This window comes from Triturus cristatus, chromosome 11 (genome assembly GCF_964204655.1).
Source record: "Triturus cristatus chromosome 11, aTriCri1.1, whole genome shotgun sequence".
Taxonomy (NCBI): domain Eukaryota; kingdom Metazoa; phylum Chordata; class Amphibia; order Caudata; family Salamandridae; genus Triturus; species Triturus cristatus.
In genome coordinates, this window is record NC_140594.1 from 1,152,192,489 (window position 1) to 1,152,208,747 (window position 16,259).

Here is a 16,259-nt window from a genome sequence, read left to right on the forward strand (position 1 = left end):
AACTCGCGCGACCGCAATCCACTGCTGATGACGTCACATATTACATCACTCATGACATGGTCAGTGGCATCACTCATGACATCACTGATGACATCATCCTTGTGATAGAGTGGCGGCCGCGTGAGTTATAGTTATCTGAACTAACTATAACGGGGGAATTTCATTGGTTATTTACGAGTGAAATATCCACCTAACTATAACATGTGTGAAACCTATGGATTTTAAGTGAATTTGCAAGGTTTTTTAAATGCTAATTCCTAACTATAACGTGTGTGAAACCTATGTTTTTTTCAGTGAATTTGTACGGTTTTTTAAATGCTAAGTTATGTATTTATTATTTTTTTTATATTTATTTTACAATAAACTACATATTAAAAAATGTAAAAAAATCTTTTTTGGGGGGGGGTTTCACCATGCGCGCACGGTGCGCGCACCCCCGCGAATTAAAAAAATAATTTAAAATGTTTTTTTCTGCCTTCGGGGTCCTTCAGGGACCCCCTGACAAAGGCTAGGGGGTCAGGAACTATCTACCCTGCCCCCTTTTCCCGTTCGCCACCTTCCTTTTTCACTCTCGCACTGAAAACAAACAAAATGGCGGCCAACACTTCCTGATTTCGACCGATTCGAACGTTGACTAACATGTAACCACCAATCAGAATTACGCTCGCGCACGTTAGGGTGCTCGCACGGTGCGCGGCTATAGATATGTATGTGCTTTTAACTGCAATTTTCTCAGGAACTACTGAACAGATTGACTCCATATATGCAAAAGGCACATTCCTGAGCTGAGGACTACCTCTCTGCCAAATTTCAAGTAATTCTGTTCAGCCGTTCGGGCTGTACCTTGGACTAAAGGTCCCTATGGAAAATTGCATGGGGAAAACGCGTTTTGGGACCCCACTTTTTCTCAGCCCCCGCTTGATGATTCCCCCCGAGACTCTAAGGGTAGGAGCGGAGCGTAGCGCCCCACCTATTTTGAACATTTCGCGAGGATTCGTCAACCGGCGCCAAAGTTATTCCAAATAGAATGTTGCGGATTTCCTATGGAAACACGGTCCTAACTATAACTATCTACTGGTGACCGGCAGTAGATAATATATATATATATATATATATATATATATATATATATATATATATATATATATATATTCACTTAAAAAAGCATAGGTTTCACACATGTTATAGTTAGCTGGACATTTCACTCGTAAAAAACCAATGAAATTCCCCCGTTATAGTTAGTTCAGATAACTATAACTCGCGCGCCCGCAATCCACTGCTCGTGACGTCACATATTACATCACTCATGACATGGTCAGTGGCATCACTCATGACATCACTCATGACATCATCCTTGTGATAGAGTGGCGGTCCCGCGAGTTATAGTTATCTGAACTAACTATAACGGGGGAATTTCATTGGTTTTTTACGAGTGAAATGTCCAGCTAACTATAACATGTGTGAAACCTATGGTTTTTTAAGTGAATTTGCAAGGTTTTTTAAATGCTAATTCCTAACTATAACGTGTGTGAAACCTATGGTTTGTTTAAGTGAATTTGTAAGGTTTTTTAAATGCTAAGTTATGTATGTATTTTTATATTTTTTATATATTTTTTTTTACAATAAACTACCTATGTGTATGATTATAGATTGACTGTATCCTGTAATATGGAATGGCTCGTTTAAAATGTTATTTTTTTTTTAGGTTTTTCACCGTGCGCGCACCCCGCGAATTTTTGAGAAAAAAATTAAATGTTTTTTTCACCCTTCGGGGTCCTTCAGGGACCCCCTGACAAAGGCTAGGGGGTCAGGAACTCTCTACCCTGCCCCCTTTTCACGTTCTCCACCTTTCTTTTTCACTGTCACACACCAAACACACAAAATGGCGGCCGACACTTCCTGATTTCGACTGATTCGAAGGTTGACTGACATGTAACCACCAATCAGAATTGCGCTCGCGCACGTTAGGGTGCGCGCACCGTGCGAGCACCGTGCGCGCTTATAGATATTTATGTACTTTTAAATGCAATTTTCTCAGGAACTACTGAACAGATTGACACCATATATGCAAAAGGCACATGCCTGACCTGAGGACTACCTCTTTGCCAAATTTCAAGTAATTCTGTTCAGCCGTTCGGGCTGTACCTTCGACTAAAGGTCCTATGGGAAAATGCATGTTGAAAACGCGTTTTGAGACCCCCCTTTTTTCTCAGCCCCCGCTTGACGAATCACCCCGAGACTTTCAGGGTAGGAGCTGAGCGGAGCGCCCCATTAGTTTTGAAAATTTCGCGAGGATTCGTCAACCGGCGCCAAAGTTATTCAAAATAGAATTTTCAGATTTCCTATGGCAACACGGTCCTAACTATAACTATCTACTGGCGACCGCCAGTAGATAATATATATATATATATATCCTCAACAAAGTCCCAAATGAATGCGCTCTCAGCAACCAAAGGACGCCACATCCAAATTACTTCAAAAGGTGTTTATTTCAGGGATAAACATTTTTCGAACCCTGCGCTCCTCAGATTTTTTATCTTAGAACAGATTCCTAGCAACCCAAGGGGTGGCAATCGAGTTCTTAAACTGAGACAAAAGGAGTCGAAGTACATTGTCAACTTTCCTGGTGGTCTTAACCAGGATGAAGAATTAGCGATTCATCTGAGAGAATAATCATAGATATGACCATTCCATACAACCTTTCACATTCTTTGTGTTTTCTGTGCTTTTCCTGTGCAGCATCAGAGAAGTTGCAATTTTAGTTATGTAAATCTCTTTCATCCGATTTTTTCAAAATCCATCTGTGCATAGATTAAGAAGATATTGTACTGTTTTTAACATGCATGTTACCATGCTGGAGTTATTTATTGTTTTCTTCTTCTCCCTTTTCTTCTTTTCTTTCTTGTACTTTTTCACAGGAGGAAAGGAAGGGGCCCAGACACCGGCACTCATGTTTATGGGCAACCTACCCTTTTCCCCTATCATCACTCAACATTCGACTGATGGGTACAGTATGAGAACACATAAGATTTACGTTTTGGATGTCTTTCATCTCAATGGAACCTAAGGGCACTTGCCCCTTCATACTTCCTATGTGATTTTTGTGTAAACTTATGCAACACATGTTGCTCTGATTCCTGCAAGACATCCATTTTCCATTCGCATTTATGTATATTATTATTTGGACCTTGGAACTTATATTACCAGTAAAACACAACGTGCACGAACTGGCATAGGCAATCCGTTGCGCGACATTGATTGGAGAGCATTGCACTATGCATATACAATTATTCGGGGTACTAGTTTGGAGACACGTAATACGTAGAGATTTAGCATATGCATGTCAATTTGTGCTGTTGTGTCCATTTACAGGATTGTATTATTTTCATTTTCTGGTACCATTTATACCTTTCCAAGATGCCTGCCGCATTGTGTGCCAAATCAGTGTGACATACCTACATTGTCTTTTGTTTGTTTTCATGCCCATAACTTTATCAGTCATCAAGTTGTATGCACTATTCTACGTGAACAAGGCTTTGCAACAAGCTGAAACGCGTTGTAGAATTAAACACCTTTTGAAGTAATTTGGATGTGGCTTCCTTTGGTTGCTGAGAGCACATTCATTTGAGACTTTGTTGAGAATTTAACAGCCGGCGTGCTTCGCCGGCATATGCGCCACCTCTCTCGGGTCCCCCGCGATCAGAAGGAGCGGCGAATTTGGTATATATATATATATATATATATATATATATATATATTTTTTTAATATCCTTAAGGCCATAAAGTCTGTGGATATGAATAACTATTTTGTAGGGCTTATTCCACCATGCCAGCATGTATAAAGCTTCTACGACCGAATAGTATGGCATTAATATTATTATTTTATAGAGAGCAACAGATCCCACAGGGTGTTCTGGAGCTAAAGGGACTTCATATTCTAAGAACATGGCCCTAGAGCTCCTATAGTGTGTAAAGCCAGTTGTTTTTTAGAGCCTTAAGTAATAAATCAGGAATGCAGGGAAGGAATAACAGCAGTTTGTTCCATAGTCAAGAGGCCCGGCCTGAGTAGGTTCTAACTCCCATTCGAGTGAGCTTATAGTTCGGAATAATCTGCATCTTTGCATCAGCAGAACGCAGTGATCTGGCGGGGTTAGGGTGGGAGAACGAATCTTGGCGGTAAATGGGTCCAGTCCAATGAGAGGCTCTGTGCACTAAAAAGAGCAATTTAAACATTCTCTTAGGAACTGGGAGCCAATAAAAACTGTCCAGTGCAGGAGATGCAGAAGGCCTACAGGGGAGGGTAAGCAACAGGCATGCTGAATTCTGAACAGTCATTCCAGAATGTAGTCTGGAGCACCCAGAAACACAGAGTTCCCATTGTCCAGCATGCTCCAGATTGTAGCCTCAATTACTAATGCCTTATATGCTATGGCAAAAAGTGGAAGTATTTTATACAGATATCTCAATAACACATAGCAGGTAGATAATAATGTATTACCTTGCATTGTCATAGTTCGGTCCGCATCAAATCGAAAGCCTAGATATCTAAGTGCAGAGACAGTTGCGGGTGAGCTTTCCTGAGGCCAGGGCCAGAAAGCATTTGGAAGTGAACACAGTACCTTACCCATGAAGCAGCATATTACCTCAGTTTTGGCCCCATTGAAAGTGTGAGAGTTCAGAGTAGGCCTGTTAGTTATGTTGTGCGTACAGTTTTGAAATGCTTTAAAGGATTCTGGAAGGGGTTGCTCCAGATGGAAGTTGGGCTGTGCATCTTCTGCGCGATTCATAAACAGAATTCCCTGACTACGGATCATTGGGCCAGTGGTTTCAGATTTATGTTGACAAGTGTGGGCTCAGGGATGAGCCTTGAGGGACACCCTCATCCACAGGTCTGAAATTCAGAGCAAAAAGGAGGTGAGTGTACTACCTGTGGGCAATCTTCAAGGTACGAGCTACACCATCTCTGAGCTGATCCTAGCATTACAACCTCTGCCAGTTTCAATATCAGAATCTTGTGGTTCACCATGCTGAAGGTGGCTGACAGATCTAATTAAACAAGGGCCACAAAATTGCTCTTGTCATCCGCTATATGAAGGTCATACATGACCGATATCAAAGTGCTCTCAGTGCCATGTGCAGGTCGAAGGTCTCACTCAGCTGGCTCAAGATTTGTCTCCAGATGGTCTTAAATAATTCTGTTAACCTGCTTTTCATAATGTGTACTGGGAAAGTTAAGAGCGATATCAGTGTAAAGTTACTGCGGACCAGTGGATCTGCTGTAAGCTTCTTTGGAAGTGGGATGACCATGGCTTTTTTCCATGCCCGTGGCACCTGCCCAGTGAACAAAGCTAGATTACAGATTGAGCATAAGGGGTCTGCTGATGGTTCCAATAGTCGTGGCCAAATTTTGGCAGGGGTCAGGTCAGACCATCCCCAAGTTGCCACAGAGTGATTGCTTATGCAAGAATGTCTGGGCCAGGCAGCTTGGACTAGCGAATGAGTGTGTGATAGAGAATGCCTTTTAACTGGGATTCTTATCTTTGAAGATTTCAATAGCATAAAAGTCTTCCTTAGTTACTTTAATAAATGAATGAATACATCTTTATTGTTTAAGTTAATTAAAACCATAACAATATTTCGATAAAACCGAACAAGTTGTAAAAAGTATAATATACATGTTTAAATCATTGGTTGGCGGTAGCATATTTACGGTTGAGAAAGTCATGTCAGGACAATTTTATCACCAGTGTAAAATACATGTTAAAAACTAATGATCAGCAAAAATACGTTTACTTGTAGACAAGACATTATTTAGACAAGTTTCTCAAGAATTTTTCCTTTTTACCTTTTTTTTTGTTGATCAAGTGCTATTGAACTAGTTAGGATACTAGTTCAAATTAATTTCTCATATAAAAATATAGAAATGTTACCAGATTACAGTTAAATTGCGGGTCGTTTGGGTCAAGTCACTTTAGTATGGCGGATCTGCAGGTTGAATGCCCCTGACGATAAAAGGATTTTTTAACAATAAAAACCGATTTGATTTTAAAACGGGACATATGCAGATCAAATGAACAAAGTCCTGCTTCGGTGCACTGCATAGAGTGCAAGACGGCGGGCCATTATATTTCCAGGTTGGTTGATTAGTTGGTAGTGACCCAAGGCCTATTGCTAGCAGTTTCCTTGTTAGGTGTATGGAGTATGTTATACTCAGGTATGCTGCAGGTTGTAAAATCAAATATGATTGCAGTACCATCCACGAATAAGAGCGCTTACTGAATATAGTTTTATCTTCCATTAACAAATGCCTTTTTCCCGCTTTATTCAGTGTTTGTCAACATGTTGTATACGGTAAGTTCAGTTGCCAAAGGTCCGTCACCTTCGTTGTCTTGATTGATAGCTGCAGGTACTTGTTATAAGCTGATCAAGTATCATTCTCCTGAGCTTTCCAGATAGCGCTATTAAGCGGGTTCTGACAGTTTGACTGAATTTTGTACCATACTTTTATTGTTGCGTACATTCTTGCTAGATGTTGCTGCAATAGACCAAATTCTAAGTGAATCTGTGCTGGGGAAGAATTTCGCGGTAGACCAAACACTTTTTTGTATGTCTCTATTGGCATTCTCTCAAGGATTGCTGCTTCTTTGCCGTACTGAACTTCAGTAGCTCAGGCTAAGCTCAGCAGGATTTTTGCTTTTATGACCGCTAATAATGGTTTAACCGAAGGACCGCTTAGACTCTTCGCTGTGGCGCAGAACGCATGTATCAACCCATTTCCTTTTGTGATTAAATTATCATTATGTGTTTTAAAATTAAATCAGTTGTATATATGTAGACCGAGGTATTTGTAGTTTGTGACTCCCTCCAGATTCATAATACCTAGCTTAAATTGCTGTTATGCCTGCGACCAGTGACTTATGGTCATGAATTTTGTTTTTGCTATGTTTATTTCTAATAAGTTTTCCTTTGCAAAGTCGTTCAGTACGTTGATCCCGCTTTGGAGACCTAGTTTTGTTTGACTTAGCAGAATTATATCGTCTGCATGGGATAGATGTGTTAATTGTAGTGGGCCTAGACGTGGCGGGTGTAGTTACTTCAATAAGATTTGATAATGTTTTCAAGCTGTCTTAAGTTTCAGCTTAGTTTGAGGGTATAATTTGCTCTCCAACTGCTTTCTGTACGTTTGCAGCTTCTTTTCGCATCTCCAAGTGTATATTGAACCAAGGGGCTGATGGCAGTTTCCAGGTTAAATTTGGGCGTCTCGAATTTACATGTTTATTTAGTATCTCAATACATTGATGTCAGTTCTATAGACTTCGACTATAAATCGTTATCTACAGCATATTATTGTTGTTCGTTTTCTTAGGGACTTAAACGAGATATGCCAGTTACTTTTGGGCATCTGAATTATGACTTTCCAGATTTTAGGATGTATGTTCGTTTAATGTGTGTTCTTAGTTGAATGGTTGTGAATGAAAGAGAAAGTGTTTGAATGTTTTGTGTCCTAGATTGTCCATGGGAATTATGCTTTAGCAGGTTTCCGATGTTTTCTTATCATTTGAACCTCTTTTCCCCACACGTGATGGATACATTTATGATTTGTTTCAATTAATTTGAAAATAAAGAAAAGACAAAATATCAATGTGACAATTAGATTTGCGTTATTATTTAACGGCACGGTCTAGCAAGAGTGGTCTTTTTCAATAATCGACTTTATTGCGAGGTATCAAAACATTTAGGTACAGCAGAGTCTTCTGTGTTAAATTTGCTTTGCGGCAAGAGTAAAGCTCTTTCTCAAGTCAGTGCTGTTAAGCTGCCCACTGATCGTCCACATGCCTGCCCCATAGTAGGGGAGGTGGGAATGTTAGCTGTTTAGATAATATAGCTGCGTTTAACCTGGCCCAAGGGCTTACCTGAAGCGGGTTACGTTTGACAGGAACTGGCTGTGACAGACCATCTGGACTGGATTCATGATTGATCCGACCAGATCTGAGGTGAGATATCCACCATCTTTGTTGAACATGGAGGGCCAAAGATTAAATCCAGCATATAACTAGCTTTATGTGTTGGAATAGAGACAAATTGTCAAGTCCTAATGCTGCCAAAGGGTTCCATTAAATCTGAGGCATAGTTATTTACACAGCTTATTAGTCCAGATGCTAAAGTAGAAAAACAATTTCACTGGGGAAGGAGTAGCGATGTGATAACATGAACCAGTTGCTCAATGAAGGCTGCTACCGAGCCTGGAGGACAATAGACAATAATGCTGGAGAACAGGAAAATTGTAGAGAACATCTGACCAAGGAAATGTCTCTGGTGGGAGCTTTTTAAAATTCAGATGCTTTTTAAATAGTATAGACAGCCCAGCTTCCTTTACGTGCAGGACACATGGACTGTTTTATAGCTTACAGGACATGCAACATCTTCTAGGTCATATTCAGAATTATCAGTAGCCCAGATTCGGAAATGAATAAAATATTGAATTTTGAATCAGCAAGAAGGTCTCTAATTGCCACTAAATGTTTCACCAATGAACAGGCATTAATTAGTGGAGATTATTTTTTGCTGTATTATATAGCACAAACTTGACCCAAACATTTTGGAGCACTTTATATGAGCACCAGTTTCATTACACAGGGACATATTCATATTTTTGTAGGCATGTTTTGATTAAGTGATTTGACCAGAAGCACAGGATGTTGAGCAAAACCACGACTCGAACCTGGTTCCCCAGTTCCAAAGTCAGCAGCTCTGGCCATTACTCCACATTCTACTGCAGGGTTACATTTAGCAGAGATTACAAGCATACTCCTTTGGGGATTATTATCCGTAGGGTCGGGAGTTGCTCAATTTGACATTTTTAAGGACAATTCTATGGGCAGTGGTGACCTAGCTTCTTTCCAGAAGTGGGGGCATGACACCTGCATGGGCTGCTCCTGGTGAGAGGATATGTTTCCCCCACAATGAAAAGCATTTGGAATTAAGAAATCAAGTATAAAAAATGTGCTAAAAGTGGTCACACAGCTGTTTTCCTTTCTCCAGCAGATTACCTGCTGGTAGGAGAAGGGACATTAAGAATATTAATGGAAATTTACAAGTTCCTTAGACTGCAATGCACACTCCTAGAGATTTTCAACTAGCCAGTAAAAGTTTTAAAATCTATGCAACTTGTAGGAGAGGGGCTAAGATTTGTATGTCCCCTGTAACTCCAGGACCCTTCATTGAGCAAGAGAAGGGACTTTCGTTACCTTCTTTCCGAATTTCTTAAAATAGTTCTAAAAAGCAGATAACGTTTTTTCATCAAAATGTTAGAAAAATGTATGTTTTCTTTTACTTTTGGCATTTCTTTTTTGGAAGATTTAGCCAAAAACTAAATTTAAGTAGTCAAAACTCTGTCAAGTTCTGAAGAAAATTTGTACTGACTGTCCCAAATTGAGGCCTAAATCACGCATAGGTCACACATTCTCAAAGGAAAGTTGCAGGGATTCAAACAAGAAATCACAAAAATATACCTTTACAGACAGATACATGGCATAAAATGCAAATTTCTGAGAAAGAAATTGTTAAACTACGCCTTTTTCCTGATTTCCTCAATTCACTCTTACAAGTGTAAATTTTGATGATCCTTCCTGTGTCTCAAACTTTCATGCGTTCCCCTCATACTCAATGTGTGCTGAAATTCATTTTGTGCTGTGGCTGAAAGGATGGAAATTAAATCAACTAGTGTGGAAGTATTCTAAGTCACACTTGTCTAGGCAGGATAGACAGATATTGTCCAACAGATTTTTCTATTCACATTATCTTTCTATTCTATCCACAAGATACATTGGTGAAAATGTGTGTAGATATTTGAGGCTTTTTCTGCGCTCTGGACTTGAAATATTTTTTTCTAGTAAAATTTTTGTAACATTGAGGAGTGAAAGTGTACAAGTAGTGTTATACGAATAAAAATTTTATGCAATTTTGAGGAATTTCACCTTCAACTACTTCATGAAGTTGGGCAAGTTAAAAATGAAGTGATGAAAATGCTGCAAAAAAAGTAGTTTATATTGTGGCATTATTGCAAAAGCAGGTTTGGACAGAAGCATTCTCTTACACAATTTTTTTGTCAGAAATATCTTTGCCAAAACAACATTTTTGGGAAGTTTTGTCCAAGAAGGAAGACGTTCAAAGTCCATAGATGTGCCAACTGAACAAAGTTGCGGATTTGTGACCTTCACACAACGTCCCAATTGAAAGACGCAGCCCAAATTACAAGCTGAGATATCATGAATGCTCACCACTAAGCTTGATCTGAGCTATGATGACCAGTGACACAGAATTTCAGCTGAATCCAAAACTTCAAACATGCAACAAAAAATCAGCTTAGACTCACATATAGAGATGTGTATATCTGGTTTCCAAATGAGAAACCTATCTGAGGCTTGAAAAGACGCGAGTTGAAATTCGGTGTCCTCTGAACAAATTCAGTATCCCCGACATTCTGTCCGTAGGAGTAAAGTAGAACAGCGGGAACAGCTGAAAGGAAGCATAAGTCTCTTGATTAAAAACTTTACTATGATCATTTGTTTACAATTTGTGTAAGGTTTTCTGGATAAGTGAAGTATCTTTGCTGTATGCAAGAGAATGGTTGGTTGCTAATACGCTCCTGAAATATGTATGAGTATGTGCATTCCAGTGCTATAAAAATACACAAATATGGCATAAAGGGTTATGGAAAAATATATTATTATTATTTTTATTATTATCATTTAAACATTGTTGCTCTTTTAACATCGACCATGCTACAAATGCTATTTTTGTTGATATTCTCTGTTATGTTCTTATTAACGGTTACTTTGCTTTCATCATCAATGTGTTCTGTATTATTATAATTGTTGTGAACATTAAAATGATTATCATTGTTATTAATAATATGATTGTAATTTAGTTTATTGTTGTTGTTAATGTTGTAAATGTGCATTTTGATATTATTATGACTATTATCAATTATATCCTTGGAACAGTTGTTGTCATTATTCATTCTTATTGTTGCACAGCATGAGTTGGACAATAAGCCTTGGGTAAAGATGGTCCTGGAAGCTTCGTGAGAACCATCAGTACTGAGATACCTTCATCTCGTCTCAGGTTTGCCATGGTCCAGTGTAAGTTTAAAAGAAGATGGAAGGAGAGGGCCTGGAAGAAGCAAATGATTGCTTCTTTGATGGCATCTATTTCAACCTCATACATTTAGGGTAAAACATCCTTAGATAGTAAACTCGAGTATGAGATTAGACCTCAAGGGTTCTCAAACATGAAAGAGTTTAAGTCTATTGTACCGGGAGCTCTCAAAGGGTGACAAATTATGACAAGACTTGAAGAGGAAAGCCAGGGAGCATAGACAGCAAAAACATCTGTTGTCACTGTACACAACCCTTTAAAAACCACCTCCTGTTGAGCTTCCAGTACTGGAGGATTTCTCTGGAGGGCTTTCTCAAGTTCTAGAGGCCTCACTTAAAGCTATTGTCTCCATTTAGGACAGGTTTGAGACAGTCCATTGTTGTCCAGCCAAACAACTTGCACCAGTGACACAAGGAGATTTCAAAATATATAAACATATTAAAACTATAGATTTCTAATTCATATAAGAATGTAGGCTGACCTATCATGTAGCCAATCTATCCTGAAGCACGTTTGCTAATCCACTGATTCCTAATGTGCACTCCATGTTATGTCTGGTTTAACAAATTTGGGCCCGATTTTTATGTTGGCAATAAACATATTCCGTCACAACGGCGGTGGAGTATGCTTACCACCAACATAATGACCCCCCTACCGAATTTAGATGCGGGTGGACTTTTCGTTTACTCACGGCGGAGGCTACTCTGTCTCCACCATGATTTAAACCCTCCGACAGGCCTGTGGAGTAAATGCCGTCAGAGGCAGACCTCTACTTCCACCCACCTAATTTAGATAGGAGGAAAAACCTGGTGTTAAGGGGCAGTAGAAACTGCTAAATTATCCGTTTGCCATGGGAGAGGACTCCCATGGCAAGGGGAGGATTTTCTTTTTGAAAATAAAAAGAAAACACTTTGCTGCAGGGCTCTGTCTAAACTGCGAAAAGCATTGACAGGAATGGCTGGCATGAAACTAGGAGCATGCGCATAACGACTCACAACTCCATGTGTTATTTAAAGTAGAGAAGCTGGGTAAAATTCATAGATTTCTGTCTTAAAAAATAAAATGAGGGCCATCATCAGTAGACTGTTCCCACAGCTCAGAAGGGCCACTCAAGTTAACCAGGAAATTGACATGGCCCAGTTCCCCTCGTCATTGGCCCTGATCCTACAGAAGCAAAAATGCTCAGTCATGTCCCCTGCCTTCACTGTCACCCACCCGCTACACCCATCCACGTACAACCAGCATGGACCTCAGTCTCACCCCCTTCTGCTTCCATTCTTAAGATGACCTGGTGATCATAAGCCTACCACCAGATCTAGTCTGTTCATCCTTCATTTCCTGCCCCAAGATGTCCCTCAAGAGATATTCGGGAGCAGTCAATTTTCATGGGAAGGGAGAGCAGCTGTTTTTTTTTTTACTACACCTTGCGTAGTCAAGTATAATCAGAAAACTTCAGCTTCTTTCCATAGGCCAAAATCTTTGGACATTGACAGGTACATATGTCTGCTGAAATTTAACACATCCAACAAGAAGCTATGGCCTATTTTTATCATGTTTTCACGCAGCACAACACAGCAAGCCACTTTGCTGTGCTGCATGAAAGGGAAAGGGCAGGAATGTGCCGTATTTAACATTATACGGCACATTTCTAGCCTTTCCTAGCGCTGGCACACTTTTGGCTGTCTGGTGCCAACGCAGACACCCTTGCATCATGGTGCAGGGGGCCAGCATTGTAGGCAGGATTGTTTTTGAGCAGGAAGGGACACATACCTGCTCAAACACAATCCTGAGAGGCATTTTCATCTTTCTATGTGTGCTGTAGAATGCAGCACACATAGAAAAAGGAAACAACGAGGAGAAATAAAGATATTGCTCCTAGTCACGCCTCCCCTGGGGATGCTTAGCATTTCGATGCATTCCCAGGTCTACCACTAATGGTAAATCTGGGCATGTGCCAAAACCCATGGGTGGATGCGTGGGAAAAACCATGCTCTACTCATGGAGCACCTCCCTGGGGCAGAGTAACGCAAGGCAGTGATTTGCGCCGTCTTGCGTTAGTCTAGATTTATACGGCCATGCAGGGCCACGCAAGATGGCCTTGCGTGGCTTGATAAGTCTCACTTAGGTTTTGCGTCACTCTTGGGCCCCTTGCATGGCTCAAGGGTGACGCAAAACCTTGATAAATCTGTCCCCATGTTCAGGCCATTGGTCGGTACTGCACTTTCCCTCTTCTCTCTCACAATGAGATGCAAACTAGCATGGTGACTTGATGTGTCTTGGTCTATGTTTTTACTTCCTAGGCGCTGACATTTAAAACATCAGTAGATTGCTTTGGGATTCCTGTTTAAAATGTGGTACGGGCTTGTAGCCCCCCACTAACCCTACACTCAGTATCAACTGCAATGATTATTACAAACATTTCCCAGCCTTGTTGAAGCTGAGTTCTAAGCCATCTCCTTAGACACCTGTCCAGTTAAGGATAAAATAATCAAATATTATATTGGGAACAGAGACACCCAATACGACTTCCAACCATTTCAAGCAGCAGCAACATGACAGGTATTTATGAATTCACCATTCTTAGTTAGTGCTCCACCTTTGTAAGTTGGAAGCTTTGGCTCTTCATTAGGTCATGTTTCTTTGCTTCACTTCATGCAGTGGACAGACAGCCTCTAATAAAGTCAGGATCAAGACCAGAGGGTGGTACTTGGCTAGTTTAGAGAAGATGACAGTCGTCCGGCTAGTCTAGAATGGGGGGGATTTGTGTCAGGCTAGTTAAGAACAGGGAGATAGAGACAAGCTTCTCCAGTGTGGGTGTGAGTATTATACTAGTCAATGGCCAATAGCTTGTGCCTATCCTCATTTGTGATAATGCTGTATAAACACAGTGCATGATGAGTCCATGATACCTCTCCCCAGGACATAAGATTGCCTCAAATCTGTAAGTAACACCCGCTCAGCCTCATATTCTCCACAAACCTATAAGACTGTATTTGTCATAGTTAAAAATATAGTATTTTGGTATACAACGTTAAAGGAACTTAATAGATTTGCTTACCACTTGTTTGATTGTTTGTTGTACTAGGCGTTACTGTACTTGGGGCTGTTGCTGCTGTAGATATTTTACTTGTAGGAGTTGCTGCTGTCGTTGATGTTATTTGCTCTGTTGCTTTAACTGTGATGGAGACTGTGCGTACAGTCGATGCGATAGATGTGGCTCTCTGACCTGTTGTAGCAGATGTAACACTAGTTACTAGGATCCCTGGTTCTGCAGTAGTTACAGCTGCTGTTGTTGAATTTGTATGTCCTGTAGTCTTTGCAGATGGTACAATTAAAGTTGTGGTGTGGGTTGTGCTTACAGTTGATTGAGTAGCTGTGACTGTGTGACTGTATCTGGCAGTAGAAGGAGCACTAGTTACTAGAACCACTTGTTCTGTAGCAGTTACTGCTGCTGTTGGTGAATCTGTGTGACCTTTAGTTGTTGCAGTTGTAGTATTAAAAGCTGTGCCAGGAAGTGCACTTAGAGTTATGTCAGTACTCATGATTCTGTGACTTGTTGCCGAAGCAGATGTAGCACTAGTTACTAGAGTCACCAGTTCTGCAGTAGTTGCTGCTGCTATTGTTAAATTAGTGTGATATGAGGTTTTTGCAGGTGTTGCATTAGATACTGTGCCTGGGGTTGTGCTTACAGTTGAGGCAGTTTGTGTAATTACATGATTTGTTGTTGTACTAGACGTAGCACTAGTTACTAGAAACACTGGTTCAGCAGTAGTTACTGCTGCTGTTGTTGAATCTATGTGCCCTGTACTTTTTGAAGGTGTAGTACTAGAGACTGTGCCAGAGGGTGTACTTAAAGTTGATTCAGTTGTTGTGATTCTGTGATTTGTTGTTGTACCAGAGGTAGCGCTAGTTACTAGAATCGCTGGTTCTGCAGTACTTACTACTGCCACTGTTGTTGAATTAGTGGGCCCTGAGGTTTCTGCTGGTGTTGCATTAGAAACTGTGACTAGGGTAATACCTACAGTTGATGCTGTAGTCGTGGTTGCATGACTTGTACCAGACATAGCACTAGTCACTAGGCTATCTGGTTCAGCAGTAGTTACTGCAGTTTCTGTCTTTGAATTTGTGTGCCCTGTATTTGTAGTGGGTGCTGCACTAGCAACCGTAACCTGGTCTGAACTTACAGATGATCGAGTACTTGCTGAAGTGGTGGCCTCTGTAGGTGGATGTGTGATTGCTGCAGAAACTGAGCTCTCAGAGCCCTGAGATTGCCTGGCAGTAGCACTTGTGAATTGCTCAGATGTTGACTCTGTCGATCCGTTTGGTTGCTGTGTGGCTTTTGTGGCAGTGGTTGAATGTTCTGTTATTAGTGGCAGTCCTGTTATTTCAATGCTCGTCGCAGTAGTAGTGGCAAAGGTGACTGATGATGATGTTGCTGATCTAATTGTTGACTCTGTAAGCGAACCAGTGTTCTCATTGACACTTGTTGGCGTGGCCGCTACTGCTGGAAGAACAATACTCAATATTAGTGAATGCATGCACAGCACATCTTACAAAGGCCATGTCACAATGTAGGTATACATTTTTCCAGAATTATAGATTTCAAGAAATCCAAAGGACCCTTAGGATCACTGCCACTGTCCAGGTGCCCATCTCTTTTCTAATGTTCCTGACCGCTCCCTATTTAGCAGGAACGCTCGCTGTACTAAAATGGTAAGATTATTGAGAAATTATATGCAGGTCAATGATGTGAGGCTCCCTTATTCACTATGCTGAGGTTTCAGGATAGTTCCATATCCAATACCCTACTGTGGCCCCCAAGGCAACTCTATACTAATCTGTTAGGGACACCAAAAGCATCATGTTCAGCTCACTGCAGTGGAGTAAAACTCACTGATATGCTAATTTATTTTGGCCAATTCAAAAATTACTACCACGTTCTCCCATTTCCCCAGTGTTACACTAACCTCCTGCACTATTGTGTGCAACGCACCACTGTGATGCAGCAATCACTAAGTCACTAATGCCCTAAGAACCCTGGACCATTATGTCTACTCGTTATGTTGTGTAGGACCCATAACTATGCTATTGTTCTAGAA

General features: G+C 40.6%; 1 protein-coding gene across 1 annotated transcript in view; it reads right to left on the reverse strand.

The window, feature by feature from the left end:
• Positions 1–16,259, reverse strand: part of LOC146788620 (uncharacterized) — a 447,327-nt gene that overhangs the window by 200,747 nt on the left and 230,321 nt on the right. Inside the window, exons 7-8 of the mRNA XM_085635787.1 lie at positions 14,219–15,664; positions 10,376–10,518 (exon numbers count right to left, since the gene is read on the reverse strand). Coding sequence (XP_085491913.1) covers positions 10,376–10,518; positions 14,219–15,664 — 1,589 coding nt within the window. The remainder of the gene's footprint in view (positions 1–10,375; positions 10,519–14,218; positions 15,665–16,259) is intronic.